The 21,975-nt window shown below is 37.5% G+C and overlaps 2 protein-coding genes across 5 annotated transcripts; both read left to right on the plus strand.

The window, feature by feature from the left end:
• The first annotated feature begins 6,744 nt into the window (after positions 1-6,744).
• On the plus strand, positions 6,745-11,106 carry LOC121248409 (tropinone reductase homolog At5g06060). Its single transcript, XM_041146900.1, has 5 exons — positions 6,745-6,916; positions 7,020-7,227; positions 9,413-9,629; positions 9,734-9,840; positions 10,659-11,106. The coding sequence occupies exons 1-5, from the start codon at positions 6,825-6,827 to the stop codon at positions 10,851-10,853; spliced, it is 819 nt and encodes a 272-aa protein (XP_041002834.1). The 5' UTR covers positions 6,745-6,824; the 3' UTR covers positions 10,854-11,106.
• Positions 11,107-12,543: 1,437 nt separating this feature from the next.
• On the plus strand, positions 12,544-21,815 carry LOC121245796 (protein HESO1-like). Of its 4 annotated transcripts, none has more exons than XM_041143774.1 (9): positions 12,547-12,884; positions 12,971-13,118; positions 16,259-16,423; positions 17,195-17,373; positions 17,460-17,555; positions 17,928-17,997; positions 19,183-19,313; positions 20,614-20,724; positions 21,042-21,815. In XM_041143774.1, the coding sequence occupies exons 2-9, from the start codon at positions 12,980-12,982 to the stop codon at positions 21,429-21,431; spliced, it is 1,281 nt and encodes a 426-aa protein (XP_040999708.1). In that variant the 5' UTR covers positions 12,547-12,884; positions 12,971-12,979; the 3' UTR covers positions 21,432-21,815. The 4 variants fall into 4 exon arrangements, with proteins under 4 accessions (XP_040999858.1, XP_040999708.1, XP_040999782.1 ...); XM_041143848.1 differs by having other exon boundaries at positions 12,547-12,708; XM_041143693.1 differs by having other exon boundaries at positions 12,548-12,872.
• The last annotated feature ends 160 nt before the right edge of the window (positions 21,816-21,975 follow it).

Below are 21,975 nucleotides of genomic sequence, written 5' to 3' on the forward strand. Positions count from 1 at the left end.
CTTACCCGGCATTGCGATCTGACCATTCATTGGTACCCTTTCATTCATTCATGTGGCCGTTACGTATCTTCATACATTTCATACTTTCATTCATTCTTTCATTCATTCATGCCAGCTCTGAGGAGCTGGAGCTTTCATTCAGTTCTTTCTTTCATTTAACATGAGAAAACATTTATTTTCATGAGAAAATATAATTTCATGAGCATGGGCTCGAACGCCTCTTTCATGACGTCCACGAGCATCACCTCGCGGCATTCACAAAAGTATCAGTTCGTACCGTCCATAAAACATAAAGCACGGGCTCAAACTTCGCCTTTCGTGGCATCCATAAGCATCACCTTGAACGTCGGCCTTCGCGGCGTCCACGAGCATCACCTTACGGCGCTCACGACGGCGTCAGTCCGTAGGATCCACGAAGGCGTCGGCTCAAGCTCGTCTTTCGTGCATTTTCATCAGTTCGTTTCTTTGAAAATACATACAATAGATACATCTTATAGTCATCCATTCGCATGCGTACAATTAATAACTTTGGGTGCGTAAAAAGGGGCTTTCATTGAGGGGTCGTACGTACATATACGTTTGAAAGCATAACATCTTCTTTCGTAAGCATTTTCTTAAAGATAAAAGCTTTTCCTTTTCGTTTCGTAATTTCTAGAAAACTCTAGAAGGGCATGAACGTAATACTTACCTGGACTCCATGCTACTTTCATACCATGCAGTCCATTCATGTGCGTGTCAGCTGACAGCCTACATGCATACATAACCTTAACATCATTCTCTATCTAGTGCATAAGCAACTTAACTATAAATAGGACTACACTATACTTAAAACACTTTCATTCTATCCCGTGCACTTATGTGCCTTTTATTACGTTAAATTCTTCGGGGACCGCTTACGGTCACCACATCTTCCAACTCAACGTCTTGCCTCGAGTGCTCATTCACTAAAGTGAACCCATGATTCACCTTAGGATTAAGACACTAAGACATTCGTCTTACTATTCTCGTTCACCATATTCCGACGCATGATTCTGACTAACGGAATCACGCATCCCAATTCCTAGACAATACACTCGTCACTATCTTCATGCATCTTAGCCCATACTAATTCTCATTCCCATCCATACAAGCCACACGGCTCTAAGCCAACTCTGAGGCTTAAGTATTGTGTAACTATACTGTGGACAGATTACCCATTACATATGATGAATCCGTTCGGCACATGTGTCTAACCAGATTACACATGTACCTTACTCCTTTAATACCTAAGATCAACATATAACATGTTAATCACCTGCCCGTAGGGATGAGGGCCATATTCCGATACCAACATTCTCTTAACCTGGCCAACATGACTCTTCATGCTAGCCTTCCCTTCTTACAGTTCATCCCAACACTTAACATGATAAGGCTCCATTCACCATTATGCCTTATGTCACATCATATAGCTCAAGACTACTCTCAAGCTACACCGTAACCTTATCACGTCACCTGACATCCTGTTACGCCATTTCTACGTCAACTCCTTACTCATCACGAGTACGGTTCTTCACGTACTCCCGTCACATCTGACATCTCGTCACTTTCTTGCTACGTCATTTCTATAATAACTCTTCACCCATCGTAAGCATGACTGACAAGAACCACGTCACTTCGTGACGTTGCCCAATCATGCTTCCGTTGTGCACTCTTACACTTATTCTGCTACTACACCCATACTTTCAGTCATAAGTCAATTACAGTGACATTTGTCACCTCAGACTACAGGCCGCGTCACAACTACTTCGGGACACTGTTCCACAGTTCCCGACACAACTCGTTATGCCCTTCAATCATTCAACCGTCCTTATCTCTATGACACACCATACAGTGTATCGCTGCCTCGTGGAGTACACTCCACGTATACTCCCTATCATCAATATGGCATATCCGCCATACAATGCATCACTCCACCATATAGAGTACATTCCACGTGTACTCCATACACGTTACGCCACATTACCATTACGACATACCTGCCGTATGGTTCATCACTCCATCCTCCCGTTACACACATTACGCCATACAGAGTATACTTTACGTATACTCCATACACGTTATGCCACATCACCACTATGGCATACCCACCGTATAGTGCGTCACTCCATTACACAAAGTACATTCCACATGTACTCCCTTCATACCCGTTACAACCCATCATCAATATGGCATACCCGCCATACGATGCAACACTCCACCACATTGAGTACATTCTATAAGTACTCCCTTCATATCCATCACGCCACATCACCATTATGGCATATCCGCCACATGGTGCATTACTTCACCACATGGAGTACACTCCACATGTACTCATCTCGTTCCACAATACGCCAGGAGGGTATATTTTACATATACTCTCCTTATCTCACACTACACCACACACAAAGTATACTCAACGTGTACTATTCCCATTCCACAATATGCCAGGAGGGTATATTTTACATATACTCTCCTTATCTCACACTACACTACGCACAAAGTACACTCAACGTGTACTATTCCCATTCCACAATATGCCAGGAGGGTATATTTTACATATACTCTCCTTATCTCACAATACGCCACACACAGAGTACACTCAGCGTGTACTCTTCTCATTCCACACAACGCCGCACCATCCATACAGCACATGCCCTACAACAACACTGCACAGCACAACCACGCCATCATTACAACACAAACTCCACAACTGCATTACACAGCACAATCCACAACACTTTACAAATACGCCCAACACTTCACAGCACAACGCATCACAAAATGCCCAACACTTCACAACACAACACATCATAAAATGCCCATCACTTCGCTACACAGCACATCTCCATACTACACAGTCAATCCCCTAATACTAACAACACAGTCCACAATCTAGTTCACTAATCAATATCTAATATAAATAAAAGGGATAGAGAGTTATACCATCAACGGGATAACTCGTGCGTTGCCCGTTGACCGTCACAGCCAATGACGTTGGAGAGGTCGTACGTGGCGTCTAACCCGCATACGTTAATTGTTTTGGCGTTTGGATAGCTAAGTGTGGTCTTGGAAGGGTGAAGGCTCTGTGATGGTGGTGAGGGGCATAACATGGCGGCTCTAGCCGTGTACAGTGCCGGTCAGTCACATGCAATGACTGTCCATCACGTGCAATGATTACCCACCACGTAAAGTGGTGGTTTGGACCAAGGGCTTGGCTAAGGGAAATGCAGTGGATCTCGTGGTGGCATCGAGGTGGCGCCACGGTGGCTCACGACAGTGGATCTGGCCACACAATGGATGAGAAGCCGTGGGAGAGTGAGAGAGAGTGTGCGTGCATGGGTGACAGATCAGGACCGTGGATGGTTGATATAGCTTGATGGTGGCCTAAGGGTGCCGGAGAGGGTGGTTACCCACCGTGGGTGGCGGTGCACGGCGGTGGAGGAGTGCAAAGCCGTGTGTGCGTGAGGAGTATTCGTGTATGGAGGAGAGGCTATAGGCCTCGGGTCCAAGGGAGGAGGAAGGGGGAGGTAAGGGGAGGTCCATGGTGGTGCCTGGTGGCCGTGGGTGCGGCGCACGGTGAGGAAATGGGTTAGAGACCCATTTTGGGTTCTTGCCATGGAAGGAAAGGGAGGGCTGCACAACAGGGGCTGGCTTCGGTGGAGGATAATGGCCGGCAGGAGGAGAAGCTGCCGTGGGAGTGGTGGCGTCGTTGGGCGGCGCACGGCGGCGATACGTGCATCAAGCCCATTCGGGCTTTGCACTTCTAGCGGAGAGGAGGAGAGAGCGTGAGAGGGAGAGGTTGCTACGGGGAGGCTCGTCGGAGGAAGGGAAGCTGATGGTGCCGGCGGTGAGGGCTGCCGACGCACGACGGCGCCGGGTTGAGGCATGGAGCAGTTGGGCGTGCGAGAAAGGAGTGCTGCGTGCTGTGCAAGCCGAGAGGGAGGAGAGAGAAAGGGGAGGGAAAAGTGAGGGAAAGGAGAGAGGGTCTGGGTTTATAATCCAGTCCCTTCGTCTTGGGGTCCTCAAAACGATCTAACGTTGAGATATTAAAATACTGATTGGAAAATGCGTAAACATTAACTTAATTAAAAGCACTCAGAGGAATTAAGGTAAATATTATTTTAAACTAACTTTAGTTTATAAAATAATATTTCTTCATCATTAATAAAATGATAAAATCTTATTTAATATATTTAAAAGGATGAACCATTTAATTTAATTAAAGCTTTCAACATAATTTAAATCTCTTAATATTTTAAATAATTGGAATCATTTTAATAATTAATATTAAAATGATTTCCGACAATTATAATATTTTGGAGCTTTTCAAAATATTATAATTGTCTCATTTAAAAACAAGTTTAACTCAACGATACTGAAAATACCTCATATAAATATTTCCAGTACATTTAAAACACTGGGCGTACCTTAGAAGTTACTTAATATCTCGAGAGGCACGTCGTCATGGTTCGGTACACATGACGATGCTCGCAGTCGCCAGAAAGAATGACAGACTGTTGCATAATTCCGTCATCGAAATTTGCTTACGTCAGAAAGGAGGAGTCTTATGTAAGAAAGAAAGTAGCTTACGTAAGAATAAAGGAACGGGGGTTACAACTACACCTATAAAAAACCTAAGAGTCAATAATTGTTTGTACCCTCTTTGACTAATTGGTGGTCAACCATTCAAAAATGCGTCAATAAATTTTGTGGTTTCATAGCCCAAGTTGAAGGAATACGTCCAAGCGGTGCGACCTAATTAGACAAGGTATAATGATTTTTTCAATGTTTTATTGTTCTAATTATTAAGTATTTGTAATGACAGAGCGTACTGATTATTCTATTATTTTGTAGATTGATAAGATAGAGATTTTGTACTGGGAGACCAAAAAAACCAACTTCAACACGGATCATTATTTGTAATTTTTTGAGGCACCAACCAAAATGGTAAGCACACATGAAACTCATAAGAAGAAAAGACAACGTGTCACTTTCAGGTATTTCTCCAAAGTCAATACCTTTAAGGGAAGGCATGAAAAATGTGCTCGTGGATTGTGAGAAAGACCTCCAGGCAAGAAGGTTGAAAAAGAAAAAAAAAATTAAATATAAAGAAATATAAGATAATGAGTTTAATAAAGCCTTAAGGCAAATGAAAGATGATAGGAGGACTTTTATGATAAAGAGAAAATAAACATTGATGAAGTTTGACAATAAAAGATCCGAGTTACTACTTCTTAAGAAGATAAAACTTGATATGAAAATTAAGGTTAAAGAAGATATATATGAATTAGTAGCTCTTAAGAAGAGAAAAACTGATATGGAAATTATGAAATTGAATATTGATTCTATGAATTTTGTGCAATAAGAGTATTTCTATAATTTTCAAATGAAAATCATTGAGGAACAAACGAATAAGGTCATATCTCATACATAGTTGTATGCTTGGTTTTGGGTATTTTATAAATATTTTGTCTATGTGGTAATATGTTTTGGGTATTGTTGTACTGCTGGTTGCTATTAAATGTAAATAATTTGTTGTATTACTGGTTGCTATCAAATGGTTATTACTTGCCGGGAGCTGTTACTTCCATTTTCATTGCGGGTTGTTGTTTGCTTTTTAGAAATTTATAGATCTAATTTGTATCAGTTTTGGTGGTGGAATGGCTATGATTTTGGTGTTGTAAATTTGTACTCTAATGAGTTGTGAATAGTAGTGAGATGGGTTGTGAATAGTAGTGAGATTTGTGAGTTAAAGTTGCTGAATAGTAGTAAATAATAGTGAGATGAGTTGAGATGAATTGAGATGGGTTGTGAATACAAACCGGGCAGAAGAATTTGTATTAAAGAAAAATCAATTTTGTAGAATTTGTATTAAGTTGATGATACAAAGTGTTTTTTAACACATGTTAATATCTGTTGATGAAATTGGTGTATATATAAAATTAATCATTTTGATATATGAAATTGGTAATATTTAGATACATGAAATTGATGTTTTTTAGCACAGATTAAATGATAGAATTTATAGTGAGTGCTAATTGCAAAATATATAAAAATTATTGATTTTTTTAAAAAATTAATAATAATATTTTTATTATTATTTTGACTAAAAAATGCATAATTATAAGAATTTTTCTTAAATGGTAAAATCAACTTCTAAGAGCATCCTCATTAGATTGGCCAAAGTTCAATGATAGCTAAACTTTAGTCAATATGTGCCAAAAAACCACCACATTGGATTGAGCATCTCTATAAAATTTTAGACTTCTGCTATAGTGATTTTTTAAATTTGTAGGTGAATAGTAGGTTAGCTAAATATTAAAATATTAAATTTTCACTCCTCTCACAAAATATGTAGGTATTTTTTGTAATTAAGAAATTTAGTTCGATTTATTAATATTAAATATAAAATGTGATAAAAATAAATTAATTAGTTAATATTAATTAGAATATTAATTATTAAGTTAATTATAATATAATTATTATAATAAATATTAATTTAATTTAATTAGAATATAATTATTATTAATATTAAATTAATAGAATTATAAAATGTGATACAAATTAATTTAATAAAAAATTATTAAATTAATAATATTTTATTATTATATAAAAAATAAATGAATTTAAATAGAATAGGTAAATATAAAAAAATATGATATTAGTTAAATTTTGAAGATAAATTTATGCAAGCGAGTATGCTCTAAAAAGTGATAAAATAGAATTTCTCTTTCTGTGGATGCTCATATAAAGAAACCAATGTTCTAAAGGCGGCTAAAGTGCCAAAGCACTATCGAGCATCAATGGCGGAGACAGGGTCCGGTGTTAAAGGCTCAGCGAGATGGTCACTCAAGGGAAAGACCGCTCTGGTCACCGGCGGCACCCGTGGCATAGGGTCTCTTCCCCTCTCTTTCTTTCGGAGGAAATATCTGTTTTTCTTTTTGTCCTCCCCAAGTTAACGGTTTTATCTGATATGATATATCTTGGCATGGTGGCAGGCATGCGGTGGTGGAGGAACTAGCTGGTTTTGGTGCGTCCGTATATACTTGTTCCAGGAACGAAGTGGAGCTCGGTAAGTGCTTAAAGGAATGGGAGGGTAAGGGTTTCGTGGTCTCTGGCTCGGTGTGCGACGCGTCGTCACGTGCCCACAGAGAGAGGCTCCTGGAGCAAGTCGCTTCTGTTTTCAATGGCAAGCTCAACATACTTGTAAGTCCCCAAAAACGTTTCCCTTCGATTCAATATTCCTTTCCCCCCAATTCCTAGTGGATTTAGGCTGCGTTTGGATGTTGAACTGAGTTGAGTTGAGATGATAAAAAATTGTTAGAATATTATTTTTTAATATTATTATTATTTTAGAATTTGAAAAAGTTGAATTGTTTATTATATTTTGTGTTGGAATTTGAAAAAATTGTAATGATGAGTTAAGATGAATTAAGAGGAGTTTAAATTCCAAACATACCCTTAGGGTCCGTGTACAATTTTGATTTGGTTCATTTTTTTTTTTTTTAAATTCCATCGTATAATGAATCATGTTCGAGGTACTTGAGTTTGAGCTTAAAAAAAAAAAAGAAACGGTCGGAGAAACTAAATTCTAATTGTACTGGGTCTGAATTGTCCTATATTATTTGTTAATGCTCTTGTATGCAGCTTCCAAAGGTTCTTAATTGGTTGAAGAGATAAATGGTGTGGCTTTATGATTTTCCCTTCTTTTAAAATAATATAATAATAGTAGTAGTAGCAACACTCCATAACGCAAAGGAGTGAGGCTTGTGGTTTGAACTGCCAGTACATGTGTGACGTACCATTGGCCACAATTCACTAGAAGAGCGGTGCTACTCCCACCGCTGGGAGCCGGGGGCTCTCGTTGGTTGTTTTGAGATGAGTTTTGTTTTTAGTATTTTTTACATTTAAATATATTTTAAAAAATAAAAAAATTCATAATATTATTAAAAAATACTTACTTAATCATTAAGTAAAAAAAATAATAATAAAAAATTCACAGTGGTAAAAACTAGCGGTAGAAACTAGCGGTAAGAGTAGTATTTTCCTTTACTAGAATATTCTGACCTGGTTTGGATGTTGAGAGGAGATAATAAATATGTGAATAGTGGTGAAATGATTTGTGAACAATAATGAATTGTTTGAGTTAAGATGTTTTATTGAGTTTTGGAAAAGAAAAGAGAAAAAGTTGAATAAAAATGTTATAAAGTTAAAATATTGTTATAATATAATTTTTTATTATAATTTTTGTTTTATGATTTGAAAAAGTTGAATTGTTTTTTGTGTTTTGTTTGGAAATTTAGAAAAGTTGTAATAATTAGGTAATAATTAAATGAAAAGGTTAAAGCTTTGAAATTGAAAATTGTTTGTGTTTGAGTGATGCTTAGAAAGGAAATGAGATCATCTCAACATCCAAATGGGGCGAGAGGAGAAAGGTTCAAGGATTTACCCACGTGACATATCACATTGTTCGAAGAACCCTAGATGCAATCAGAGTAAAGGGTTTACCCAGAAAATGTCACACCCAAATTTCAGATAACCTCTAGAGACACTTGATCAGAAAACCGAGGTAGAAATAAAAAACTTGGTTAGAGACATGATCAAGGATGTTATGGAAAGTTTTACTTGATTAAGTTAATGCTGGGTTTTTTTTTCTTACCAATTGAGGGCTTAATCTGTCTGAGAAAGTATTTAAGCACTCCCGACTTCATACTTTCAGCTGTTAAATGGTTCCAAGAAGAGGGCGAGTCATTGACCATCTCTTACTACATTGTGAGATTGCCAGGATCTTGTGGGACGAAGTTTTTGCTAGATTGGGTTTAGCTTGGGTGATGCCGGAAAGGGTATGTGACTTTCTAGCCTCATGGAGAGGTATTCGGGACAACCGTCAAATTGCATCCATATGGAAAATGATACCTATATGTCTATGGTGGTGCATTTGGAGGGAGAGGAACGCAAGAAGCTTTGAAGATCAAGAGCGATCGATGGAAGAGCTTAGAAATTTGTTTTTCAATACCTTGCTTCATTGGTCGATTGTAATTGATTTCCATGGCATGTCTTTTAATGAATTCCTTGTATCTCTAAATTAGCACGCACAAGCATTGCTCTTATGTCCCATATACTTGGGCTTTTTGCCTCCTTTTGATCAATAAAATTTTGTTTACCGATAAAAAAAAAAAAAAATGGTTCCAAATTTTTTTACTTCAATGTTAATAACAGATAATTACGTTGTAGCTTTATTTTCTCACGTTATTGAACTGGAGTGCAAATAGTACCAATTTTATTGAGGTAATGGATGTTTATATTCACCAACTATAAAAGCATGGATTTCAAAAACTTATCTATGAACACCGATTTTTGAGACTTACTCTTTATGATCTTCCGGGTCTAGATAAACAATGTTGGGACAAACATCAGGAAGCCAACCATTGAGTACACAGCTGAAGAATATTCTACACTCATGACTACCAACTTTGAATCTGCATACCACCTGTGTCAACTTGCACATCCTCTTCTAAAAGCATCCGGAATGGGAAGCATTGTGTTCATTTCATCTGTTGCAGGTCTGGTCAGTATTGGTAGCGGATCCATCTATGCAGCGAGTAAAGGTGAGTCACTCTCTTGGTATGATTTAATTTTGCCTAATCATTATAGTTAGACTTGGCGGTGTGAAAAAGGTGAAAGAATTTGGTCTTTGGCATGTTATCCACAGCGGCAATTAACCAGCTTACAAAAAATCTGGCTTGTGAATGGGCAAAAGACAATATCAGGACCAATTGTGTTGCACCCTGGTATACCAGAACCTCACTGGTGGAACACGTAAGATTCCGCATTCCCACTTAGAATATTATACATACTTTAACTTTTATATTATGATTACATTTGTCAGGGAATCTTCTTCCATATATTACTTCAGAAAAGTACATCGATGCTTTTTATTTTTAATTTTATAGAAAACATGCCATACATGTTGGGCAGAGAAGTGATACATTGTGAACTACTAACCTGTTGGAAATAGGTTGACTGATACATAAATCAATGTCACATAATTAATACTTCAAAGAAATTATCATGATTGTCATTTTACTTATAAGAAATATGACAATTGCCATTTTTCCAATCCAAACCATAAAATATCAGTCCTTGTCCAACGGCATTAATGGACATCTTCCTGATGGTATTTTATTAAGCCATTTTGGTTGGCCACTTGTAGAATGACGGACATTTTCCTTGTATCTATTTCTAGCTCTTAATTAGGTTTTTTCTCACATATATGTACTGTGTACTTGGGCTTCACCTATTTTTCTGATGGGCAGGAATAAAATCTCTTTTCGCTTATTAAAAAAAAAAAGAATGAGTAATATGAATTGCCTGGTAAAATTTACCAGAAATCAGGCTCTGGATTTTGTCATGGGAAAAGAGAAACAAAAAAAGCCCTATGACATGAAACTTGTATGTTTTTTTCATTACAACGTGAGTTTGTGCTGTCCAAAGTCCACTAAATCATAAAGATAATTGCCGATGTTTGGAAAAAAAATAAAATTCTCAAACTTTCAAAACTCCATTTAATGACACTACTGGGTAGACTTCTAAATAGCAGAAACTTCTCACTGCTTAACTGTATTCATTTCTTACAGTTGCTTGAAAACAAAAAGTTTTTGGAAGAGATTGTCTCAAAAACTCCTCTTCAGCGTGTTGCGGAAGCAGAGGAACTCTCATCCTTGGTGGCATTCCTTTGCCTACCAGCTGCTTCTTACATCACCGGACAAACCATCTCTGTTGATGGAGGAATGACCGCAAATGGTTTTCAAGCCAGCATGCGACTTGACTGAGGAAATTTGCCTTTTTTCCCTGCCAAAACTTCTTGAATTGCTTGTCATACGTAAAGTATGTTCAATGCAGTTATAGACTCTAGTTGCATCTGATGTGTTATTTGTTGTGGGTTACTTCAACGATCATGGCCATTAGTGGTTGTTTGGCATATTTTTATTTCATTGATGTCTTGCACACAAGTACTTAATGGTTGGTTTCTGAGTTGCAATGATTCTTATAGCTCAATATATGTTGCATACCACCATTATTTGCATATATTGGATCATAATTTCTGGTACATATCTTTCCATAGACATAGCAGAAGAATTGATAAATAAAAATTATGGCATTCAACTTGTCTGTTACATTGAAAATTTAGCTTCTCATCATGCTGCAGTAGTCTGTAGATGCTGCGATTAGTCTTTTGTGTCTCTGTCTTTCTATAATTAAAGCTTTAACTGTTTGAGCATGGACTGAGTACCGGGTTTTCTTAGGTTTTTGAGTTGTTATGCTAATGATATGCTTATTTTTATGGAAGTTTCTGTTCCATTCTGGAAAAGTTCACTGAAAAAAATCACAAAACTATCATAGGGAAAGAATAACCAAGAAAGTGCTTTAAAAATACTTGCATTTTGCATATATGGTATCGTCATCAGGGAAGTAGCAAAATATTTGCATTGCAGCTTGTGACAAATTCAACCGAGTCTCTCCTTCCCCTAACTGGAAAAGGGAAAAAGTTAACTCTGTGTGTTAGTATAGAGAATATAATTGTTGTTTCTGCAATCTTTTGATTATAAAACATTTCCAGCTTAAGTTTTAGGAATAAAGTTCCTCTCTCTTTTTTTTTTTTTTTTAATGATAGCGTGGGCTTCATACGGTCGTTTTATGTTCACACAAATAAATAAAATCGTGGGTAGTTGGCCAATTTATGTGAAGTGATATACCTTATATCACTTATAACAATCCTTCTTCTCTTACAAATAACTAAAGGCTTGGCTACATAAATTTGTTGTAACAAGCTGTTCACCTGTCCTTCAAAGAGAGAGAATCCCGTTGCACTGCGATAAAGATAAGAGGAGTGTTATAGAAATAAATGAATTATATAAAAATAATTTTATAAATTAATGTGATTTTATGTAATCTATTAAATTTATTTTATAATAAAAAAAATTTTACAATTCGATAAATTATATTAATTTTTAAAATTATTTTTACGTAATCATTTTATAGTTAAAATATTTTTATAAAGCAAACCTTTTCGCACTGACTTTGATTGACTCACCAATTACAATAAGAGAACGTGGCGGCCCATGACACGTACAGCCATAAAGAAACATAGTCCACATCATCGTACGAAACTTATGCTATGCAATGGGATAAATGCTTTACTTCCAAGTTCCAAGTTCAGTTCTTATAAAGCTGAGGGCCAAAAAAAAAAAAAAAAACAAGTTTAAAGGGTTTTTTTTTTCTTCTTTACATCGTGCTTGATTTCCCCACAATAGGGAAAGGGGGAAATGAAATAAGTTACAACAAAGTTAATGCTATAATGAAAAATTATATTTAATTAAAGTCCAATCCTTATAAAGATGAAATGACTGCGACTCCCTCCGCCAACCTCTAATATTACAATCCTTACCCTTCTCCTTCCAGCTGAGAAAAAAAAACCTCGATAAAAAGGCGCTCCTGTGTTGTACTACAGAGTCCAGGAGCGGAATAGATTCAAGCTTGTGACCCAACTTTGAGCCCACTTTTCCTTTTCCTTCTCCTTCTCATTTTGCTTTTGTTGCCTTCCGACCGCACATTGCGTACATCGTCAAAGGGTCTGAAAAAAGCGAGAGGAAACCCACTGGCTAAGTAATGCCCCAGTACTGTTCAGTATTCACTACAATATATAGTCTGATCAACTTCTTTGCTGTAGTGACAATATGATATATGATTTACATCTTAAATTTGTGAAGAATGCTCAAAATGCAAGTTAGGTTCGTTGAACCAAGGGCTTTTGAGGTTTGATTTAAAGAATTTTTTTATATTGGAGTAAGGTATTAGCTTAGGTGGGACTCTTGATTGCTTCTACTTATTGAATGCCATTGTTATGCATGAGTTTGACACATGCGACTGCGTCTCTAATGTTATCCAGAAATAAGATATGGGTGCCAATAGTGCATTGGAGCACGTTCTCAAGGAAATACTTCAAGTGGTCCAGCCCCTGCACGAGGATCAGGAGAAACGGTATCGAGTTATTGATGAACTGCGAAGAGTCATCGAATCTGTGGAAAGCCTGAGAGGTATTTATGTTGAATTTTCATGGTTTGATTAGGGAAAAAAAGTCTTACTCACGCTGTTTAAAGTTGATAATTTATAGTTGATAAATACTTAAAAATCAGAAATTTTTTCATGATTTGCACTTAAATATGAATGTTCTCACGCATCGATCATTTTGAATGGATCGTGTTAAAGAAGGAAAACAATTCCATCTCAGGAGATCTTAAAGCCGGTCTATCTTCATACTCTGGAATTACACAGTTGACTAGTAAAAAAATGATTCCAAGTCCATAGGCTGTTGGTGGCATGAAAGTTGTATTACTTGTTTCTTTCAGTTGATCTTTTAGATTGTAAACTGTTATTAGTAAGAAAGCCAGATGTTGTTCACCGTTTTTCGGTCCAGGACCCCGTGGCAAGGCTGGGGTATCATTGGATAGAATTGAACCTAAGGTATTTTCTCCATGATGGCCACGTTTCTCTTCTGGGCCAAGACAATATGGTGGCTATGATTTTTTTTTTTTTTTCATAGGCAATCAAAATTTTTATTCATAGAAATAGGCAAAGCTCAAGTACACAAGGAGTATACATGAGAAGGACCTAGTTAGAGGTTACAATCGAAATGAGAAAATCATGGTCATTTAGTCCGTTACAAACTATGGCCCCCGTCCATAGATTAGTCCGGTGTGCAGATCTACACAGGCTTCAATGGTACTGACAATGGTTGGCTGGCGTCAGTGCTACCGAAAACTGAGACAGGAGTTACCGGCGCAAACTGTATCGGCTCCTTTGGCTGGTGTATCGGAAACGGGTTGATTGGCCCACGTGCAGCAGGCCTCCCATAGATCTGTGTTACAGGACCAGACGTTGTGCCCTTTCAAAAGAGCGCCTGACTGTTTTAGCCTCCATACAAAACCAAGTAATCAATTTGGGCCTATCTGGCCCAACCCAATCTTGACCTTTCCTTTGTCGGGCCTGAGTAGCTTCTGCCCATTAAGCATCTTATTTTTTCCTTTTTTTTAGAATCCACTGGCCTTGGCGCAAGCGCAAGCCCAAGCCCAAGTCCAATCCCAATCCCTTGTCTACTTTAGAGATCAACGCTTCTATCTCCTTCCAAAAATTGGATTATGCATCTGCATAATATGACCTTAAATTGGGCTGCATTGGATTATGCATATCTAAAAATTTGCATAGCTATGAATATTGTTTTTACAAATTTGAAGATGCACAGTTCACTCTCCAAATCTTATTTTATTACATTTTTCTCTCTCCTCCCCCTTCTCTCTCCACCAATGGATAGAATTTTAGGAAAAAAAATTCTAGTGGATGCTAAATGATAGAATTTGTAGTGGTTTTAATTGCAAAATATAAAAAAAAAGGAAATAAAATAAATAATAATAAAATAATTGGCTCAAAAATACATAATCCAATGTAAGAGTTTTTCTTGATATGCAAAATCAATCTCCAAAAGATGTGATTTTGCATATGCATATAGAGAAACCAATGCTAGTGCTCTTAGTAATTCCATTTCCTCCTTCACACTGAAAACTTCCTCTTTCAAACCAGACAGAGCCTTCTACACCTCACTTTCCACTGGACAGACATAGGAGAATGTCCTACTCCCCATTTCGGGTACATCACGTCGTCCGTATTTCTCTGCAGTATTGCCTGTACGTTCCTTTGCAATGTACCCCTTTTTGTTTTCTTCACCTTGTTGTAATGCCAAGGAGTGGCTCGTACCTCGAGGCATTGCCACCCTTTTCCCTACACCACCCAATGCCGCCTCTGCACACGACTTGGTCTGCCTCCCCGTCTCCTTCCCCTTGTCCACCTCTCTTTCCCGTCGTGGAGCCAAAACAGGAGCCTTGTTAACCGAAGTATGCATTGACAAAACATACTTTAGCTCCATAGACAAGGTTTTCCAGCCCTTTCCTTCCATCCCTTCCAAGATCGCTAAAAGACCTCGACCCTCGCTACCACCACCATAGTCTGTTACTTCCAAGAAACTCCCGTAAGCATTAGAACGCCTATGAGCAAATAGAACTTTGGTGCCGTCCCGATATGTCTTGTAAAAATCTTTCCTTCCCCCCGATAATAAACATTCTTCTACTGTGTTCACCAGCCAGCAAGTACTGGCATGGTTGAGCACCACCTCCTTGGTTACCTTCCTACCCCTCTCTGTGATACAACAATAGTTCCCGCCCTCCATTGATAAAACGAACACCTTTGTTTCTATTAAAAGATGTTTAAGAAGGCCCATGCTTGTCACAAAACAGTAAAATAATCGTAATAGCTAAAGAAAGTTGATTCCGGCTAGGAGTCACCGGAGCAGTCTTCCCATCGTAGATATGTATGGAGGGAAAACTTCAACGTGTACGGGGAGGATGTGTACAGAGAGAAAACTTCCCATCCTATGATTTTCTTTAAGATGTTGAAATGTTGTTTTGAGTCCAATAATGTTGATATGAACACATACCTTTAGGCTTCATATTTGTTGGATCCTTAGTTGGATCTTAGAAGCATGAAGAGGGAGCTGGCATGAAAGTTTTATTTTAATATTTATTGTTTTTTTACTATCACAGTGATTAGTTTTTGTGCCCAAAGTAATAATGACTTTGTTCTTTTATTTGGAAAATTGAACAACTTCTTCTGTTGATTAGAACTTTATACACCAAATTGCATACGCTGAATTCCCTTTGCATCAGGAACCTATACTTTTACTCTGCTGTGAATGAATCTGTTTCTTATTGAATGTAACTTGTCTCCAGCCATTTTGTGATTCAGTCTTGATGACATGATTTTTTCTTAAAGGAATTACAGTAGCTATAAATGTTGTTCTTGGTAAGGAAGCTTCACCCCAATGAGCATAGAGATTAGAATGTCTTAAGCCAGCTGGCACACTAATTTGAGGCTCAGTCATCCATTAGGGAGATCCCTTTTCTGGCTTGATAAAGTTGGCCAGGATGGGGTTATTCTAGTTTGGTCCCCCAGTAAAAAACAAAACAGAGAATATTCCTTTAGATACATCAATAAGTGAATTTTCATTCTCATTTCTTATTTCCCAACATTTCATTTGTTGAGTCAGCATGGTATCACGAGGAATAAGGTTGCCCCATGGTAAGAGTTTTTTAGAGTAACAATAGAATTCATGATTTGGCTCAAACAGGTGCAACAGTGGAGCCATTTGGTTCATTTGTTTCCAGTCTGTTCACAAGATGGGGTGACTTGGATATTTCTATTGATTTGCCCAACGGTTCTTATATTTCATCTGCTGGGAAAAAGCGCAGAAAGAAATTGCTGGGAGATGTACAGATAGCTTTGAGACAGAGAGGTAATTACTTTGAGTTTAAGTATCGATAATTCTGCCCCTTCCTCTCTCTGCGCCCCTCCCCATCAGTGCATCTATAGAAAGTAAACTACCTGCATCTGTAGGATATATGTTGGGATTTGGGACTTAAAAGAATGATGTTTCTTCTTTATTCATCATTTTGGTGTGTGCTCCTCATGTCAAATCCATCATGTCATTTATTGTGCTTTTGGGACCTGTGATGGCAAGCTGGATTCATAAATTCTGTGAATCGTATCACAATGGCCACTATATGATCTCTGATAATTCAGAACCTAGGGTTTCATTTGTAATTATTATTCAAAACGGCCTTTTGATCATCTTTTTGTAGTTGGGTCCTTCGGTTCCATTCTTATTGCTCATCCAAAGCCCCCAGTTATTTTTCTATATTTTTTTTATTGGCACCGGGTGTCTGAGAATAAAGTCTCGACTAATCCTGGGGTGCACATGTCCTCGGTAAGGAGTTTCCTGCAAGTGCACCTTGAATAATTCAAGGGGAAGTTCCCCCTAGTCTGATAACCTCTAGACATTGTTTGCAACATACTACCAAGACCAAGGCCTTTACCACTTGAGCCAACCCCTAGGGGTAAATTCAGTAATACTTAATTGATATGGGAAAGCAATAAGGAATATAGGTGATTGATACAATGCAAGTTCGCTTATCCTTTAAAGGGTTTGACTATGCTCTTCTTAATTGGTTTGATATTTTTTTTCACAATGCTTCTATCTTCTTTTTATAACATGGTTGATCTGCAGGTGGATGGCGAAAGTTGCAATTGATCCCTAATGCAAGAGTTCCAATTCTAAAATTCGAGAGTAGCCGCCAAAGCATCTCTTGTGATATGTCGATTGATAACATACAGGGCCAAATGAAGTCCAAACTCTTGTTTTGGGTCAGTGCGATAGATGGGCGCTTTCACAATATGGTTTTACTGGTACATACCTGTTCAAACGATACTTGATGTTGCGAGAATAAGTGGAAGTGTTTGATGTGTTTGATACATTATTCTAGCTTGTGTAGGTCAAGGAATGGGCAAAAGCACATGGCATAAATAATCCAAAAGCTGGGACCTTCAATTCATACTCTCTCTGTCTGCTTGTGATCTTCCATTTTCAGGTAATCTTTGGTCATTATTTCTGGTAAAATTTAAAAAGAAATGGTTAAAATCAGCCGGAGGTTTCCTTGCTGCTCCACGAAGTATATCCTGACAGTTCTTTTGGACCTTGTTTGTGAATGTTAAAAAAATAAAATAAAAACTTATTCTTGGTCTTTTATACTGTTGCATCAGTCTTGTTTTGTCTATTTCATTTAAATATCTTGTCATGTTTCAAGACACCAGGATATAATCTTCTTCTGACTCACATATTTTGATTTATTTAAATCTTCTTGAGTTGGTCTGGTTCCCTGTCTCTTCCTTGCATGTTGAAATTTACTGTTTCAGTTCTGATAATTAATGGAAGATTTATTTTTTTTACTTTTTTGTTTCAGACTTGTGTCCCTGCAATATTACCACCTCTCAAGGATATTTACCCGGGAAATCTTGTCGATGATCTTCAAGGTACTTCAATATTCAATCTTATGCACAAAGCATCAATATCTTTCTAGTTTTCTTCCTTAGAATGGTGGAGACAGAAGCTGAACTGTACATTTTGCGTGAAACTTATAATTCATTTCCTATTTTTATACTGTTCAAAAGTAATTTATTTTGGTGCTTTAAAGGGCCAAAGGCCCAAGGGCATAAAATTGATACAAGACATTATTTATTGGTCTCACACTCACAATGGCAGTGCCCTAACAGTTTATCTGGTTGTAAGAAACATATTGCTTTGTTCAAGGTTCAAATGATTTGTGTTCTTTCTCTGTGTACTTTGGGTTGGTTTTCTAAATTTTATACTGCCACAGTTATACCTTGTCGTTTCATCAGAAATGTGATGGAACTGGGGTTTGGTTTCCCCTTCTGTTATCAAAGCCATATGATTGGATTGGTGGAGTGTTAGGGCAAGGGAGGCGTAGATGTAAAAGTTAGTTTTCTGAAGGAGAGGAATAATGGTAATTTAATGGTGCAGTTTACTTAGAAGAGAAGCCATTAAACACCAGAAGAGTCTTGTCATAGTATAATAACGGCATTAACTTAATAAATGTTCGGGTGTGTGAAAGTAGAAATCCTGTCTTAAGGTAATTTGAATTTAGTTAAATTTAATGTTCCTTGAGAGAAGTTGTAGTCCTAAGGGTTGTGTTAAGCATATGGATCTATATGACAGTTGTTGGGAGTACCTAATGGCACCACCTCGTGAGGAATTAGGAAGAATAGAGTAGAACAAATACTTATAAGAAAAACAATGTCTTCAGAAACTTAGCTGTATCTATACATCATATTTTTTGGGCATCAATAGAATTTTTGGGCGAGGACTTAAACTGATAATAGCATTCTAGTTATGCAGTGAGATGTTCTTTACTTCAATATACTGAAAGAGAATCAAAAGAGGTTTAACATTCATATTGAAATGACCAATTGAAAAGTACTAAAATTACTGTAGGTGTTTTTTATGAGCCTCGGTGTTTCTACTATTACTGAAAATATTTTTTCTATAAGCAATCTAAAAGTTCATTGAAGAACCCAAAAGGCATAGCTCATGAGAATATTCAGAAGTACCTTCACAAGATCTGTGAATCTAAATACCAATTGACTACTTCAGAAGACAACTAGAGTCATGAGACCCGTCTTTCGACATGCTTTATGCAGGTGTGAGGACTAATGCAGAGATACGCATTAAAGAAATATGTGCCGCTAACATAAGAAGGTTCAGACAAGACAGGTTCAGGCGAGTGAATCGAAGTTCGTTGTCTGAACTTTTCACTTCATTCCTTGAAAAGGTAATCATTTCAAACATGGTTTTCTACCTTAATAGTTAATGAAAACCATAGTAATAGCGATTTTTGTGATGAGCTCAATACAGTTCAAAATAAATTCATTACACCCCTAACCCATCAAAGTTGAATTATAAGTTTGTGGTAAAAAATTTCAGTCAACTGTAGTTGTCATGAGTATGTACAGGAGGTTTATATAATTTGGTAAAACTCCCTTTTCTATTATAGTTTGATTAAGTTTTCTAGTATCTTTCTCATATCTAGGAATAGCATACCCACTAGGGGATTATATTAACTCTCTCATTGTGTCAATAAAGCTCCTGTGTTAGTGTAAAAAAAAAGTGTAATGGCATACATTTTTAATGTCAAAACTTAGTTGTAATTGATTTGGATTTAGTTCGGTTCAAAATTGTATAAAAACTGAAGAACCACTGATTTTGCTGGACTCTCGTAAGACACACGATCGACCAATGCTTGTACAGAGATCTTGTCAGACAGCTCATGAGTCGTTTGGTCAAACGAGACCTACATTTTGCTTTTTGCTAGACACACATATGACATGCAGTCAAGCAAATTAGTTCCATGTTGTAGTTCGCTAGAGGCACATGAGACCTCTTTGTCGAGGGAACAAAGTTGCTAGACGCACGTGAGACGTCCGGATCAAGCAACTCACCCACACGTCTTTGAATCCTGTCTTAAGCCTGATTTGAGCCTTACTATAAAGCTACTGGTGCACGATTTTTAAAGAGGCTGGAGCATTATTTTTAGGAATCCAGATGTTTCCTATTAGAAAAAATACTGAGTGGTATTGAGTCTTAAAGTTAAACAATTTTCACTCCCTATACTCAGGTTACCACCTGCTGATCTATTGATCATTTTATTCTTGGAGAACTGTTGTGCTTGGCGATGTGTTGGTGAGTCCATCAGGGGTGCTGATGGAGTTCCAGTAGATCGGGCAGGGTTTCTTCATTGGAATCACAGCCTGGTGTTTGAGTCTTGTAAAGGTTTTGTGAGAATTTAAACTGATTGTAGTATCTTTATTCTGTAGTGGATTTATAGGTTGTGGCTGAACAACCGAAGCGATTTTTCATATGAATAGTTCTTGAAAAGTTTTCTTTTTGTCAGCAAAATCATGTGTTATTTGTTACTTTTTATGCTTTATGTTTTGTTGATTCTAGGTTGCTTAGATATTCATCTGTTAGATATTTAAATTGGTTATTCTTCAGTTGTTTCATTAAACACCTATTTACCCCATTAGGTGTGCTCGAGATCTGTTCATTGCATTTTCACCTTGTATATTCTGCAGTTTTTTGACATAGGATTGAAGGCCTCAGAGCTAGGAATTTATCCCTATACAGGCCAGTGGGAGCGCATAGATAGCAATATGAGATGGTACCCCAAGACTTACACAATACTTGTAACTCTCTCTCTCTCTCTCTCTCTCTCTCTCTATATATATATATATATATATATGTATATATATATATATATGCGTGTGCGTATACACATATATGTGTAAATATACACGTCTGTGTATATTTTTAGGTACCCCAAAGACATATACACGTCTGAGGGTGGATAGATGTGTAAATATTTTTATGTATGTATGTGTATAAATGGATGGAAAAAAAAATTATTGGTTTTTCATATGGGGGCGCGAAGTTTTCTTCTATGATAACAATTTTTACTGCTGCCACTGCTGCTGATTTTGTTGTTTGTGGTACTGGTGGTTAGATTGAGGATCCATTTGAGCAGCCAGAAAATTCCGCAAGGGCAGTTAACATGAGTAAATTGACACTGATATCTGAAGCATTCCAGACGACTTACCGGAGGCTTATTTCTGCCAATCAGAATAAGGGTTCTCTCGTAGCAGCATTAGTTCGACCAGAAGTATCTCAAAGTATTATTCCAAGACCACGTGTTTGGAACCCAACTCACAATGGCGGGCACCATCAGTCCCACCCAACTCGTCCACAGGTGCACAGGAGCTTGCACTCAATCTCACAAGCTCAACATCAATTTCAGAACTTGAGGTTAGGAAGCCGGTCCAACATTATAACCCTGCAGAATCACAATCAAGGCCAGCAAATGCGGAGACCAAGATTTGATGGATACATTGGATAGTTTGGTTGTTACGCTTGAAAGTTGTAATTAGCACCAACTTGTTTTGATGTTTTCCAGTATACAATTGTTGGAGATTATTACGATGGAATCCTAGTGAACTCTGGAGAAGATAAGTGAGAAGAGAAGTCTGAAGTGTTGTCGTGAGGACTAGGGTTACATGACTTCGGGAATGGGCTGGCAAGGCCCAGTCCAGTATGAAGTCTATTGATGTTTTAGAATTCGTCCAGTACCGGTTGTTGTATTTCTTTGTTTTATTCCGTGAAGTTGTTAGAGTACTGTCAGAGAATATTCCCTATGATTTGGCAGAGTTTGTTACGTGCTCTATTCATATACATGGTTGTTTCCTTCTGTAAGGATATCAATGAATGCATAAGTTTTCGAGTATTTCCCCTTCTCGAGAGAATACTCATTCTCTGAGTGAGCTTGTTCATCCTTCTACCCCAGGGAGTGTTACAGAGTTTATATGCTGGGCCCCAGCCAAATCCATTGTGAAGCAAATCTGTAATTGACTTGTTTGAATTTTTTTATGGTCTCTTATTCAAAA

This window comes from Juglans microcarpa x Juglans regia, chromosome 1D (assembly GCF_004785595.1).
Source record: "Juglans microcarpa x Juglans regia isolate MS1-56 chromosome 1D, Jm3101_v1.0, whole genome shotgun sequence".
NCBI classification, from domain to species: Eukaryota; Viridiplantae; Streptophyta; class Magnoliopsida; order Fagales; family Juglandaceae; genus Juglans; species Juglans microcarpa x Juglans regia.

Bases quoted from the DNA above. Each gene is read 5' to 3' on its own strand.
- LOC121248409 (XM_041146900.1), top strand. From the start codon at position 6,825: ATGGCGGAGACAGGGTCCGGTGTTAAAGGCTCAGCGAGATGGTCACTC. The intron at 6,917-7,019 runs GTCTCTTCCCCT...GCATGGTGGCAG, and splicing joins GGCGGCACCCGTGGCATAGG to GCATGCGGTGGTGGAGGAAC. The intron at 7,228-9,412 runs GTAAGTCCCCAA...TTCCGGGTCTAG, and splicing joins ATGGCAAGCTCAACATACTT to ATAAACAATGTTGGGACAAA.
- LOC121245796 (XM_041143774.1), top strand. From the start codon at position 12,980: ATGGGTGCCAATAGTGCATTGGAGCACGTTCTCAAGGAAATACTTCAA. The intron at 17,374-17,459 runs GTACATACCTGT...TAGCTTGTGTAG, and splicing joins TTCACAATATGGTTTTACTG to GTCAAGGAATGGGCAAAAGC. The intron at 20,725-21,041 runs GTAACTCTCTCT...ACTGGTGGTTAG, and splicing joins CCAAGACTTACACAATACTT to ATTGAGGATCCATTTGAGCA.